The sequence below is a fragment of the Lipotes vexillifer genome, unplaced genomic scaffold (genome assembly GCF_000442215.2).
Source record: "Lipotes vexillifer unplaced genomic scaffold, Lipotes_vexillifer_v1.1 scaffold809, whole genome shotgun sequence".
NCBI classification, from domain to species: domain Eukaryota; kingdom Metazoa; phylum Chordata; class Mammalia; order Artiodactyla; family Lipotidae; genus Lipotes; species Lipotes vexillifer.
Genome location: NW_006788521.1, coordinates 2911597 through 2927971, shown reverse-complemented (window position 1 = coordinate 2927971; position 16375 = coordinate 2911597). Strand labels below are relative to the sequence as shown.

Here is a 16375-nt window from a genome sequence, read left to right as displayed (position 1 = left end):
TGGCAGGGTTGCACTCCTTTCTGGAGGTTTTGAGGGACAACCTATTACCAGCCATTTCCAGCTTCTAGAGGCCACCTGCATTCCTTGACTCATGACTCCCTTTCTCCAGGGATGTAAGCTGGAGCCAGCAACTGCAGCTTCTTACATCACTATGGCTTCTTCCATAATCACACCTACCCCTGCCTCTCTCCTGCCTCTCTTCTACTCTTAAGGATCCTTGTGATTACACTGGGCCCAGCTGGATAACCCAGAATAATCTCCCCATCTCAGTCTTTAACCTTAATCATATCTGCAAAGTCCCTTTGGCTCTGTAAGGTAATAAATGCATAGGTTCTGGGAGAGTTAGGATGTGGACATCTTTGGGGGCCATTACTTGGCCTACCACAGTACTGTTGAGAGTATGAAGATTAGTCTCAAGGCCGGAGGGAGGTGGGGGAGCTGCTTACAGATAAGGGAGATGGGCACCAACATATAACACAGAAAACAGAGGCAACACAGAATTCAATTTCAAATGGGAAACATTTTCTCTCCCTCCCCGCCTACCAACAGAGTAAACAGCTTCCTCTTCATCTGTCTCAACCACTAGATTGGAAATCTCCTGAAGGCAGAGACTGTATTTAGTTTAGCTATATATCTTCAATACCCAGCACAGAAACTACTCTAGGTAGAGTAAGGCCGGATTCTTTTTTTTTTTTTAAGATTTCAAATACCTAGCTAAGGATCTTTATCCTACAGAATTTTTTTTTTTTTCCAGCAAGTCTGAAAGTTTTACTCCTAAGTCTTTAGGATGATTGCTACTGCCAAGCCCCAACTCTGAGAACTGCCACAAGTCCCAGCAGGAAGAAAAATGGAGTTGCCATTTGTTCATGATTTGTTCAACGTATTCCTATCACTGCCTTCCCTTACCTACTTCCAACACAAGAAGGTCAGTCAGTATTCTAGCACTCCTCAATCTCACTAATCTCCAAACTCTAACAAAAAAAAATCACTCTTCTTTCTAAAATATTACAGGGGCATAGCTATGGACAAAAGGAAAAACTGAAAATATAGTCAAAGTGGTATCTTCAAAAAGCTGGTTACTGGAGTGTGTTTGGATAGAGAGAAATTACAGTCAGAAATACCAATTAGGAGGCTACTGCACAGTATTATTAATCAAAAGCCATAAAATGTGCATACATTTTCCTAATTTTAAAAATGCCTTATAATGGAAAGTTTTAAATATACATAAGGATGATTTTTCAACTCCATCACTCCCTTTACATTTACCATTGGGAAATTGCCAGTCTACTGTGATCAAGAGCCTTCCCCTCCCCCATTCAGTCATTCATTCACTAACACATTTATTATCCATATAGACTCATGGATTCCTATTATTTCAATGGTGTCCTTCATTACTTTAGCGTTCAAATTGTCTGAAATTTGGCCAGTGGAAGCCCCTTCAAGCTGACACTTATGCCTCTGAAACATGCTTCTATCACTTTCTGAACACTTACATATTTTCTGGCATTACAAAATGTCCCAAGCTCATCTTGTAGCCATCCTGCCCCAACCCCGGAATCAGCTATTTCTCTGAAGGGCCCTGGTTCCTTTTAGTGGAGAACAGTATCAGCATCCAAGATCTGGACACCAGCTGTGCTCATTGCTACCGGGCTACGTCTGCTTCAGGGCCATTTCTCTGAACAGGGCTAGGAAATATATGTATATATAGACACACACAAATACTCATACATGTACTGTACACTTTTTTTGTTGAGATATAACTGACATAACATTATACTAGTTTCAGGTGTACAACATAACGAGTCAACAATTGTATATATTACATAATGATCACCACAGTTAAGTCTAGTTAACATTCGTCACCATACGGTTACATTTCTTATCATAAGAATTTTTAAGATCTAGTCTCTTAGCAACTGTCAAATATGTAATACAGTATTACTGTTACCATGCTGTACATTACTTTCCCGTGACTAACTGGAAGTTTGTACCTTTTGACCCACTTCAAACATTTCACCTACCTCCCTCCTCCTCCCCGCTCTGGCAATCATCAATCTGTTCTCTGTATCTATGAGTTTGGTGGGGGGGGGGGGGGGGTTGTTTTTAGATTCCACATGTAAGTGAGATCATATGGTATTTAACTTTCTCTGACTTACTTCACTTAGCATAATGCCCTCAAGGTCCATCCCTGTTGTCACAAATGGCAAGATTTCATTCTTTCTTATGGCTGAATAACATTCCACTGTATGTATACACACACACACATCACACTTTCTTTATCCATTCATCCATCGATGGACACTCAGATTGTTTCCACATCTAGTTATTGTAAATAATGCTGCAATGAACAAGGGGGTGCATGTATATTTTCAAGTTACTGTTTACATTTTCTTTGGATAAATACCCAGAAGCGGGATTGTTGGATTATATGGTAGTTCTAATTTTTTGAGGCACTTGCATACTGTTTTCCATAGTAGTTGCACTGATTTACATTTACAAGGGTTCCTTTTATCCACATGCTCACCAACACTTATTTTTTGTCTCTTTGATAACCACCATTCTAACAGGTGTTAGGTGGTAGCTCACCGTTGTTTGATTTGCATTTCCCTGATGATTAGTGATGTTGAGCATCTGTCCATGTATATAGTGGCCGTCTGTATGTCTTCTTTGGAAAGATGTCTATTCAGATCTTCTGCCCAGTTTTTAATCGGACTGTTTGGTTTTTTGCTATTGAGTTGTAGGAGTTCTTTATGTATTTTGGATACTAACCCCTCATCAGATGTATGATTTGCAAATGTTTCCCCCATTCAGTTAGTGGGCTTTTCAAAGGTTTGCTTTGCTGTGCAGAAGCTTTTTAGTTTGATGTAGTCCCACCTGTTTAACAGTTTTGCTTTTGTTGCCTCTGCTTTTGGTACCATATCCAAAAATATCATTGCCGAGACCAATGTCAAGGAGCTTTTCATCTATTTTCTTTTTTGTTTTTTATTTATTTGGTTGCGTTGGGTCTTAGTTGCAACTCACAGGCTCCTTAGTTACAGCTCCAAGCTCCTTAGTTGTGGCATGCAAACTCTTAGTTGTGGCATGCACGTGGGATCTAGTTCCCAGACCAGGGTTCAAACCTGGGCCCCATGCATTGGGAGCACAGTCTTAACCACTGTGCCACCAGGGAAGTCCCCATCTGTTTTCTTCTAAGAGTATTACAGTTTGTCTTACATTTAAATCTTTAATCCATTTTGAATTATTCTGTGTGTATGATGTAAGACAGTGGCCCAGTTTCAATCTTTTGCATGTGACTGTCCAGTTCTCCCAACACCTTTTATTGAAAAGACTGTCCTTTCCCCTTGTATATTCTTGGCTCCTCTGTCATAAATTAACTGACCATATGTGTAGGTATATTTCTGGGCTCTCTCTTCTGTTCCATTGATCTATGTGTCTGTTTTTAATGTCAATACCATACTGTTTTCATTACAATGGCTTTGAAATGTAATTTGAAATCAGGGAGCATGAGGTCTCTAGCTCTGTTCTTTTTCCTCAAGATTGCTCTGGCCATTCAGGATTTTTCATGGTTCCATGTGAATTTTAGGGTTGTTTGTTCTATTTCTGTGGGAAATTGCCATTGGAATTTTGATAGGGACTGCACTGATTCTATAGATTGCTTTAGGTACTATGGACATTTTAAGAATATTAGTTCTTCCAACCCAGGGGCACAGAATGTTTTTCTATTTATTTGTGTCTTCTTCCACTTCTTTCATCCATATCTTATAGTTTTCAGTGTACAAGTATTTCACCTCCTTGGTTAAATTTATTCCTAGGTATTTTATTCTTTCTGATAAATGAGGAACTGTAAACAGGACTGTTTTCTTAATTTCTCTTTCTGATAGTTCATTAGTAGTGTACAAAAATGCAACAGATTTCTATATATTGATTTTGTTTCCCGCAACTTTGCTGAATTCATCTTTTAGTTTACATGTACACTTCTACATGCATACACATATACATGTTTTAGAAATCATGAGTTCACACTGATACTGGCAATTTTAATCCATCCCCACAGGGTTTTCTTGCCTTCTCCCATTCCATATTTGTATGTCCTTTCTACAATGAGAACCTTGGCTCCCAACAACATCAAGAAATACATTCATCTGCTTGAGCCAATAATACATCTAAACTAGTTTCAAAATTTCTTCACTCATACCACGCTATAAAATGAGTTCAGGAATTTTGTGGTTTTCCCCTTACCCCACCCACCTCAAATTGAGGATATACTGTCAAATACTGTCCTCAGAAATCATTTGGACTAGTTCTTTCTGTCCTCTCCCTCTTCAACATGATCATGTTATTTCATTTGGAAAAATACGTCCATTTGTTTATTTGCTTTTAGGTTGTTTACTCCTTCTATCAATGTTAATTTAACTTTTTTTAAGTACGTAAACTTTACCAGAAATATACATACTTTTGGGTCAGTTACCCTACTGCTATGAATCAGAGAGCTGGACAAAAGTTTACCTCCAAATATATTCACTGCAGTAATAATTATTAGAATAGAGAAAAGAAATAAACAAAAGAGCTGCATTTAAATGAATCATGGTGCAGCCATCAAATGGAGTACTATGTAGCCATTAAAAAGAAAGTTCTGAAAGAATATTTAAGAAATGGGGAGGGCTTCCCTGGTGGCACAGCGGTTGACAATCTGCCTGCTAATGCAGGGGACACGGGTTCGAGCCCTGGTCTGGGAGGATCCCACATGCCGTGGAGCAACTGGGCCCATGAGCCACAACTACTGAGCTTGAGCGTCTGGAGCCTGTGCTCCGCAACGAGAGGCCGTGACAGTGAGAGGCCCGCGCACCGCGATGAAGAGTGGCCCCCGCTCGCCGCAACTGGAGAAAGCCCTCGCACAGAAACAAAGACCCAACACAGCCAAAAATAAATTAATTTTTTTAAAAAATGGGGAAATGCTCTTAACATTTTTATAAAAGAAAAATATTACATTCTCATTCACATATCAAAAACAGTCTCAAAAAAATACATCAAAATGTTTGTACAGGAAGTTACTGTTTAACGGGACAAAGTTTCACTTTTGGATGATGAAAAAACTCTGGAGATGGATGGTGGTGACTGTTACAAAACAACGTGAAGTGGTACTTAATGCCACTAAACATACTAAACATACGCTTTAAAAGGTTACAATTGTAAGGCTTCCCTGGTGGCGCAGTGGTTGAGAGTCCGCCTGCCGATGCAAGGGACACGGGTTCGTGCCCCGGTTCAGGAAGATCCCACGTGCCACAGAGCGGCTAGGCCCGTAAGCCATGGCCGCTGAGCCTGCGCATCTGGAGCCTGTGCTCCGCAATGGGGGAGGCCACAACCGTGAGAGGCCCGCATACCACACACACACACAAAAAAATTACAATTGTAAATTTTATGTTATGTATATTTTATCACAGTTTTTAAAAATAATTTTTTAAAAAGACAGTATGAACAGTGACTGACCTCACTGTTACACACTATTCTCTCCACATGGTTGCATTCCCCTGCAGTCTTAAGAGTACACAGTGGGTTTAATTCTAGACCAGAGGTTGTCAAAGTGTGGCCTCTGGGCCAGCAGCATCAGCATCACCCAGGAACTTGTTAGAAACAAATTCACAGTCCCTACCTAAGACCTACTAAATCAGAAGAAGCCCTAGGGATGGGGCCCCATAATCTGTGTTTTAATAAAGCCTTCCTGGTGATCCTGAAGAACCCTGTTCTAGATTCTAAAAGCATCTGATAGGCTCTGTTTTATAGGCAGCAAAGCTTAATGACCCAAATAAATTATTTTGATTTTTCTCAGCTATGCTACAAAAATAGATTGTCTTTAAAATTAACAAAGAAATCCTTGGTGAGCATGTGCTGCAAAGGGTCCAAGGGACACCGCCCTCAGCAAAGGATAGAGTACCCAGTCATAAGAATCCTGGGAAGCAGAGGGACTTCCCTGGTGGTCTGGTAAAGACTCCACCTTCCAATGCAGGGGCACGGGTTTGATCCCTGGTCAAGGAACCAAGATCCCACATGCCGTGGGGGCAACTAAGCCCACATGCCACAGCTACTGAGCTTGTGAGCCTCAACGAGAGAGCCGGCATGCTGCAACCTACAGAGCCCATGCACCCTGGAGCCCGCACACCACAACTAGAGAAAGAAAATCCCCAAGCCACAACCAGAGAGAAGCCTTGAGCGCTGCAACAAAGAGCCTGTGAACCGCAACAAAAGATCCCGCACGCCACAACTAAGTCCCAACACAGAAGAAAGAAAGAAAGGAAAGGAAGGAAAGAAAAGGAAAGGAAAGGAAAGGAAAGGAAGAAAGAAAGAAAGAAAGAAAGGAAGGAAGGAAGGAAGGAAGGAAGGAAGGAAGGAAAAAAGAGACAGAGAGAGGGAGGGAGGGAGGAAGAGAGGGAGGGAGACAGAGAGAGAGAGAGAGAGAAAGAAAGAAAGAAAGAAAGAAAAGAAAGAGAGAAAGAGAGAGAGACAAAGAAAGGAAAGAAAGAGGAAAGAGAAAGAAAGGAAAGAAAGAAAGAAAGAAAAGGAAGGGTGGAAGGGAGGGAGGGAGGGAGGGAGGAAGGGAGGAAGGGAGGAAGGGAGGAAGGGAGGAAGGAAGGAAGGAAGGAAGGAAGGAAGGAAGGAAGGAAGGAAGGAAACAGAGGAGGAACCAAGATGGCAGAGTACAAGGACGTGCTCTCACTCCCTCTTGTGAGAATACCAGGATCACAACTAGCTGCTGGACAATCATCAACAGGAAGACACTGGAACTCACCCAAAAAGATACCCCACATCCAAAGACAAAGGAGAAGCCACAGTGAGACGATAGGAGTGGCGCAAACACAGTAAAATCAAATCCCATAACTGGTGGGTGGGTGACTCACAGACTGGAGAACACTTATACCACAGAAGTCCACCCACTGGAGCGAAGGTTCTGAGTCCCACGTCAGGCTTCCCAACCTTGGGGTCTGGCAACAGGAGGAGGAACTCCTAGAGAATCAGACTTTGAAGCCTAGTGGGAACTGACTGCACGACTTCAACAGGACTAGGGGAAACAGAGACTCCACTCTTGGAGCGCACACACAAAGTAGTGTGCTCATCAGGACCCAGGGGAAGGAGCAGTGACCCCATAGGAGACTGAACCAGACCTACCTGCTAGTGTTGGAGGGTCTCCTGCAGAGGCGGGGGGTGGCAGTGGCTCACCGTAGGGACAAAGACACAGGGAGCAGAAGTTCTGGGAAGTATTCCTTGGTGTGAGCCCTCCCAGAATCTGTCATTAGCCCCACCAAAGAGCCCAGGTAGGCTCCAGTGTTGGGTTGCCTCAGGCCAAACAAGCAACAGGGAGGGAGCCTAGCCCCACCCATCAACAGTCAAGTGGATTAAAGTTTTACTGAGCTCTGCCCACCAGAGCAACAGTCAGCTCTACCCACCAGCAGTCCCTCCCATCAGGAAGCTTGCACAAGCCTCTTAAATAGCCTCAGGCACCAAAGGGCAGACAGCAGAAGCAAGAAGAACTACAATCCTGCAGCCTGTGGAACAAAAACCACATTCACAGAAAGATAGACAAGATGAAAAGGCAGAGGGCTATGTACCAGATGAAGGAACAAGATAAAACCCCAGAAAAACAACTAAATGAAGCGGAGATAGGAAACCTTCCAGAAAAGGAATTCAGAATGATGATAGTGAAGATGATCCAGGACCTCGGAAAAAGAATGGAGGCAAAGATCGAGAAGATGCAAGAAATGTTTAACAAAGACCTAGAAGAATTAAAGAACAAACAGAGATGAACAATACAATAACTGAAATGAAAAATACACTAGAATGAATCAATAGCAGAATAACTGAGGCAGAAGAACGGATAAGTGACCTGGAAGACAGAATGGTGGAATTCACTGCTGCAGAACAAAGAAAAAAGAATGAAAAGAAATGAAGACAGCCTAACAGACCTCTGGGACAACATTAAACGCAACAACATTTGCATTATAGCGGTCCCAGAAGGAGAAGAGAGAGATAAAGGACCAGAGAAAATATTTGAAGAGATTACAGTCGAAAAATTCCCTAACATGGGAAAGGAAATAGCCACCAAAGTCCAGGAAGTGCAGCGAGTCCCATACAGGATAAACCCAAGCAAAAACACGCTGAGACACATAGTAATCAAATTAGCAAAAATTAAAGACAAAGAAAAATTATTGAAAGCAGCAAGGGAAAAATGACAAATAACATACAAGGGAACTCCCATAAGGTTAACAGCTGATTTCTCAGCAGAAACTCTACAAGCCAGAAGGGAGTGGCATGATATATTTAAAGTGATGAAAGGGAAGAAACTACAACCAAGATTACTCTACCCGGCAAGGATCTCATTCAGATTCGATGGAGAAATCAAAAGCTTTACAGACCAGCAAAAGCTAAGAGAATTCAGCACCACCAAACCAGCTCTACAACAAATGATAAAGGAACTTCTCTAAGTGGGAAACACAGGGGAAGAAAAGGACCTACAAAAACAAACCCAAAACAATTAAGAAAATGGTCATAGGAACATACATATCGATAATTACCTTAAACGTGAATGGATTAAATGCTCCAACCAAAAGACACAGGCTTGCTGAACGGATACAAAAACAAGACCCATATACATGCTGTCTACAAGAAACCCACTTCAGGGCTTCCCTGGTGGCGCAGTGGTTGAAAGTCCGCCTGCCGATGCAGGGGACACGGGTTCGTGCCCCGGTCCGGGAAGATCCCACATGCTGCGGAGCGGCTGGGCCTGTGAGCCATGGCCACTGAGCCTGCGCGTCCGGAGCCTGTGCTCCGCAACGGGAGAGACCACAACAGTGAGAGGCCCGCGTACTGAAAAAAAAGAAAAAAAAGAAACCCACTTCAGACCTAGGCACACATACAGACTGAAAGTGAGGGAATGGAAAAAGATATTCCATGCAAATGGAAATCAAAAGAAAGCTGGAGTAGCAACACTCATATCAGATAAAATATACTTTAAAATAAAGAATGTTACAAGAGACAAGGAAGGACACTACATAATGATCAAGGGATCAATCCAAGAAGAAGATATAACAATTATAAATATATATGCACCCAACATAGAAGCACCTCAATATATAAGGCAACTGCTAACAGCTCCAAAAGAGGAAATCGACAGTAACACAATAATAATGCGGGACTTGAACACCGCACTTACACCAATGGACAGATCATCCAAAAGAAAATAAATAAGGAAACAGAAGCTTTAAATGACACAATAGACCAGATAGATTTAATTGATATTTATAGGACATTCCATCCAAAAACAGCAGATTACACTTTCTTCTCGAGTGCCCACGGAACATTCTCCAGGATAGGTCACATCTTGGGTCACAGATCAAGCCTCAGTAAATTTAAGAAAACTGAAATCACCTCAAGCCATCTTTTCTGACCAAAATGCTATATGAGATGAGAAATGAATTACAGGGAAAAAAACATAAAAAACACAAACACACGGAGGCTAAACAATATGTTACGAAATAACCAAGAGACCACTGAAGAAATCAAAGAGGAAATCAAAAAATACCTAGAGACAAATGACAATGAAAACATGACGGTCCAAAACCGATGGGATGCAGCAAAAGCAGTTCTAAAAGGGAAGTTTATAGCTATACAAGCCTACCTCAAGAAACAAGAAATATCTCAAATAAACAATCTAAACTTACACCTAAAGGAACTAGAGAAAGAAGAACAAACAAAACCCAAAGTTAGCAGAAGGATAGAAATCATAAAGATCAGAGCAGAAATAAATGAAATAGAAACAAAGAAAACAATAGCAAAGATCAATAAAACTAAAAGCTGGTTCTTTGAGAAGATAAACAAAATTGATAAACCATTAGCCAGACTCATCAAGAAAAAGAGGGAGAGGACTCAAATCAATAAAATTAGAAAAAAAGAGGAGAAGTTACAACAGACACCGCAGAAATACAAAGCATCCTAAGAGACCACTACAAGCAACTCTATGCCAATAACATGGACAACCTGGAAGAAATGGACAAATTCTTAGAAAGGTATAACTTTCCAAGACTGAACCAGGAAGAAACATAAAATATGAACAGAACAATCACAAGTAATGAAATTGAAACTGTGACTAAGAAACTTCCAACAAACAAAAGCCCAGGACCAGATGGCTTCATAGGTGAATTCTATCAAACATTTAGAGAAGAGCTAATCTAACACCCATCCTTCTCAAACTCTTCCAAAAAACTGCAGAGGAAGGAACACTCCCAAATTCATTCTATGAGGCTACCATCACCCTGTTACCAAAACCAGACAAAAATACTACAAAAAAAAAAATTACAGACCAATACCACTGCTAAAAATAGATGCAAAAATCCTCAACAAAATACTAGCAAACAGAATCCAACAACACATTAAAAGGATCATACACCACAATCAAGTGGGATTTATCCCAGGATGCGAGGATTCTTCAAAATATGCAATCAATCAATGTGATACACCATATTAACAAATTGAAGAAAAACCATATGATCATCTCAATAGATGCAGAAAAAGCTTTTGACAAAATTCAACACCCATTTATGATAAAAACTCTCCAGAAAGTGGACATAGAGGGAAACTAACTCAACATAATAAAGGCCATATACGACAAACCCACAGCAAACATCATTCTGAATGGTGAAAAACTGAAAGCATTTCCTCTAAGATCAGGAACGAGACAAGGATGTCCACTCTCACCACTATTATTCAACGTAGTTTTGGAAGTCCTAGCCACGGCAATCAGAGAAGAAAAAGAAATAAAAGGAATACAAATTGGAAAAGAAGTAACACTGTCACTGTTTGCAGATGACATGATACTATACATAGAGAATCCTAAAAATGCCAGCAGAAAACTACTAGAGCTAATCAATGAATCTGGTAAAGTTGCAGGATACAAAATTAGGTAAAGTTGCAGGATACAAAATTAATGCACAGAAATCTCTTGCATTCCTATACACTAATGATGAAAAATCTGAAACATAACTTATGGAAACGCTCCCATTTACCACTGCAACAAAAAGAATAAAATACCTAGGAATAAACCTACCTAGGGAGACAAAAGACCTGTATGCAGAAAACTATAAGACACTGATGAAAGAAATTAAAGATGATACCAACAGATGGAGAGATATACCATGTTCTTGGATTGGAAGAATCAATATTGTGAAAATGACTATACTACCCAAAGAAATCTACAGATACAATGCAATCCCTAACAAATTACCAATGGCGGGCTCCCTGGTGGCGCAGTGGTTGACAGTCTGCCTGCCGATGCAGGGGACAGGGGTTCGTGCCCCAGTCCAGGAGGATCCCACGTGCCACGGAGTGGCTGGGCCCGTGAGCCATGGCCACTGAGCCTGCGCATCCGGAGCCTGTGCTCCGCAACGGGAGAGACCACAACACTGAGAGGCCCGTGTACCGCAAAAAAAAAAAAGAAAAAAAAAAAATTACCAATGGCATTTTTTACAGAGCTAGAACAAATCATCTTAAAGTTTGTATAGAGACACAAAAAACCCCGAATAGCCAAAGCAGTCTTGAGGGAAAAAAACGGAGCTGGAGCAATCAGAATCCCTGACTTCAGACTATACTACAAAGCTACAGTAATCAAGACAATATGGTACTGGCACAAAAACAGAAACACAGATCAATGGAACAAGATAGAAAGCCCAGAGATAAACCCACACACCTATGGTCAACTAATCTATGACAAAGGAGGCAAGGATATACAATGGAGAAAAGACAGTCTCTTCAATAAGTGGTGCTGGGAAAACTGGACAGCTACATGTAAAAGAATGAAATTAGAACACTCCCTAACACCATACACAAAAATAAACTCAAAATGGATTCCAGACCTAAATATAAGACCGGACACTATAAAACTCTTAGAGGAAAACATAGGAAGAACACTCTTTGACATAAATCACAGCAAGATCTTTTTTGATCCACCTCCTAGAGTAATGGAAATAAAAACAAAAATAAACAAATGGGACCTAATGAAACTTAAAAGCTTTTGCACAGCAAAGGAAACCATAAACAAGACGAAAAGACAACCCTCAGAATGGGAGAAAATATTTGCAAATGAATCAACGGACAAAGGATTAATCTCCAAAATATATAAACAGCTCATGCAGCTCAATATTAAAAAAACAAACAACCCAATCCAAAAATGGGCAGAAGACCTAAATAGACATTTCTCCAAAGAAGACATACAGATGGCCAAGAATCACATGAAAAGCTGCTCAACATCACTAATTATTAGAGAAATGCAAATCAAAACTACAATGAGGTATCACCTCACACCAGTTAGAATGGGCATCATCAGAAAATCTACAAACAACAAATGCTGGAGAGGGTGTGGAGAAAAGGGAACCCTCTTGCACTGTTGGTGGGAATGTAAATTGATACAGCCACTATGGAGAACAGCATGGAGGTTCCTTAAAAAACTAAAAATAGAATTACCATATGATCCAGCAATCCCACTACTGGGCATATACCCAGAGAAAACCATAATTCAAAAAGACACATGCACCCCAATGTTCACTGCAGCACTATTTACAATAGCCAGGTCATGGAAGCAACCTAAATGCTCATTGACAGACGAATGGATAAAGAAGATGTGGTACATATATACAATGGAATATTACTCAGCCATAAAAAGGAACAAAATTGAGTCATTTGTTGAGACGTGGATGGATCTAGAGACTGTCACACAGAGTGAATTAAGTCAGAAAGAGAAGAACAAATATCGTATATTAACGCATGTATGTGGAACCTAGAAAAATGTTACAGATGAACCGGTTTGCAGGGCAGAAGTTGAGACACAGATGTAGAGAACAAACGTATGGACACCAAGTGGGGTAAACCACGGTGGGGTGGGGATGGTGGTGTGATGAACTGGGCGATTGGGACTGACATGTATACACCGATGTGTATAAAATTGATGACTAATAAGAACCTGCAGTATAAAAAAACAACAAAAAAACAACTAATACTAAACTTTCTTTGGGTTATTTGTATGGAAGTATGTTAATATAAATGTTTCAGACATTACATGAAATTTCTAAAAATCTTATATGTTCTGGTATAATGTTATAAGTCCTAATTCTAGTTATTACTTTAAAATGTGTATCTCAGAAATAACTAAAAAAAGAAAAGAAAGAGCTCTTAAGCTGCACCAATTCGAAGTAACTTCAAACATTAAAAAAAAAAATGAGTCCTAGCAAGCAGAAAAGCACAGAGAAGCAACCAGCCTCTTCTCCATAGGCATCTAGCTTTTTACCAAAGGAGAGGTTCCACTGCTCCCTCAGTCAAGAGTTCCAGACGCTCCACCCCAACCTCCCTTTCTGAGATCTCCCTTTGCAGTGTCCTAATCCACGGGGCCCCTCTCCAGTATGTATGGAGACATCCAAACTTTTATAAACCTAGTAAAGCCCATTTCCTTTCCTTTTCAAGCCCTTTCATCATTTTGACTGTCTGAAATTCTGCCAAGTACAGAAATTAGTGTCTGACTCTAAAAAACAGAAGTGATAGAAAATATTAATTACTCTCCCTGTTTTCTTCTACCCACAGAGGTCAACCACATAAAGTCTTAAAAGTAGGCTCCTTGTGCAAAGGCACCTGCCCAAGGGTGCAAACAGGTGTCAAAATGCAGCCCATGACCAATTTTTAAGCTATGAGCCCTGGCCCAGGCTAAGTCAGCCCAGAGAAAGGGTCTTTTTCTGACTTCTCTCCCAAAGATGACACTGTGGAAGAGGTAATCAAGGATGTGACCACCGGTTAACCTGTGAGCTGGACCTGGGCAATCAGAGGCTCCTCACTCTCTCTTCTTCCCTCCTTGGGATGCACATCCTGCCCCATGTTCCCACAGTGGGAGCTGTTTCAAGGACACAGCCTTGAGAGCGTACGGTGTTGTTGAGACCATGTGGACTGAATATGCAACTGAACCCAGTGAAAACTTCTACATATACTTTAAGATTTGGCGAGCAGGTGCGGAGATCTACTCAATTCACAGCCACCCAAGACAAGCCTCATAAGAAAGTTCCCTTGCTCATTAAAACTGCCACCTACCAATCTGGAGTGCGCTGACTCTTTCTTTAGCCTCTCCCTGCCATCTCTGTATGGGGCCAGCTTGCGAATAAGAGACACCTTTTCTAACCTGCACAAATTCGCTACTAGAGTGCTAACTGCAAGCAGCAGCCCTACCATCAATAACAGTATATGACACATGCCACATACATACCTCAGTCAGGCAGAAAGGCACTACAGTAGGTTCTCAAGTAATGTTTGTTGCATGACCTGTTAAATGAACAGGGCTTTATAAGCCCGTGGTGGATTCAGGAATCTACAGAAAAACAGTTACAGTGAATCTTCATATCCACAGAATCATAAGGACTTTACAGGTCATTGAATTCAAGGCATTCCCTCCTGATACAGGGTTTTTCTACAATATCCTGCTCAAGTGGTCTCTCAATCTCTGAACCCCTCCAATGCTTTGCTATTTAGAGGCAGCACTCCACATGGTTTGGCTCACATGATGTATGTGCCAACACCCTATTTAGTGCAAAGCAGAAGTTCCTTATACTGGGTTGGAATCTCCCTCACTGTAACTGTTATCCACTGTTCCAATTCTCCCCTCCAGAGCAAATCACAGCAAGTATAATCTGTCTTCCTCAGAGGAATACTTCTTGCATTTGCAGGCAGCTGAAGTGTTTCTAAGTTAAACATATCCAGTTTTGACAACTGTTCCTCACATACCAATTTCAATATTTCCAGTTTGACCACCCTGTTTTGGACATATACACTTGTCAATAGCCCTCATAAAATATGGCACCCAATATATACAGTGGAATATTACTCAGTCATAAAAAGAAAAGAAACTGAGTTACTTGTAGTGAGATATATGGACCTAGAGTCTGTGATACAGAGTGAAGTAAGTCAGAAGGAGAAAAACAAATACCATATGCTAACACATATATATGGAATCTAAAAAAAAAAAAAAAAATGGTTCTGAAGAACCTAGGGACAGGACAGGAATAGAGACGCAGATGTAGAGAATGGACCTGAGGACACGGGGAGGGAGATGGGTAAGCTGGGACGAAGTGAGAGAGTGGCATGGACATATATACACTACCAAATGTAAAATAGATAGCTAGTGGGAAGCAGCCACATAGCACAGGGAGATCAGCTCGGTGCTTTGTGACCACCTAGAGGGGTGGGATAGGGAGGGTGGGAGGGAGATGCAAGAGGGAGGAGATATGGGGATATATGCATATATTCACTGTTATAAAGCAGACACTAACACACCACTGTAAAACAATTATACTCCAATAAAGATGTTTAAAAAAAAAAAAGGCACCCAAACTGAAAATAAGTATTTTAATCCTTCAGGTGTCAGCTTCTGAAAACAATAGTTTAGACACACACAAAAGAGAACAGGATTATTACCTACCTTGATGAATACACAACACTTCTAATGCTACAACCAAAACTGGAATAGCTTTTTTAAGCTGTTATATTCCACTACTGGCTTCAAACTTATGATCAAGTAAAACTATCTTTTTCAAAGAGTGTGAAAATACCCTCATCCAGAGGACGGATGGATAGAGATATATGTGATTTACCAAAACTTTAACCTTAGATAACATTTTATTATTCTTTTTATGCCAGACCTATCTTGTACTTTACAGACCACTTTTTTTCCTCTAAACATAAAGACCTAAATTTTATCTCTTGCATTCAAGTCCCTCATTTCAGCCTATCAAGATACCTTAAAGTATTTATTCTATCAGCCTGCCTATTATAAAACAGAGAGCATCAACCCTAAGTACACAAACCACATGTTAAATGAATCATTGCCAAATTTGTTTCCTTTTTAATCTACTAGCAAAACTGCCAAATTTTATCACTCTTATAAAGCCAACCTGCTCAGTGACTAGACTAAATGTGGCATTTTCTAGCATCGCTTTGCAAAGAATTATGCATGTTACTCAAAATGACCAACCTAGGTATCTATTTTCCGAAAACACTTTACCTGGTTGATGAACAACTTTTCCAATTGTATGTTCTTCTTCCTCCTCCTCTTCCAGAATGAAGCCTCCTCCTGTGTCAATTATCTTCGGGGCTGCTTTTACATTAGCCATGCCTACAAAAAGTAAGAGTGGTCAACAAATGAACTAGGTAAGCCCTTATGTTCCCTTGTGCATAAACAGGAACTTTTAAAAATTTAATATATATCTGGGCTTCCCTGCTGGCGCAGTGGTTGAGAGTCTGCCTGCCGATGCAGGGGACACAGGTTCGTGCCCCAGTCCAGGAAGATCCCACATGCCGCGGA

The 16375-nt window shown here is 40.8% G+C and overlaps 1 protein-coding gene across 1 annotated transcript in view; it reads right to left on the bottom strand.

Moving 5' to 3' along the window:
- XPA (XPA, DNA damage recognition and repair factor) overlaps nucleotides 1-16375 on the bottom strand; it is a 35128-nt gene that overhangs the window by 14333 nt on the left and 4420 nt on the right. The window contains exon 2 of the mRNA XM_007461662.1: nucleotides 16076-16186. Coding sequence (XP_007461724.1) covers nucleotides 16076-16186 — 111 coding nt within the window. The remainder of the gene's footprint in view (nucleotides 1-16075; nucleotides 16187-16375) is intronic.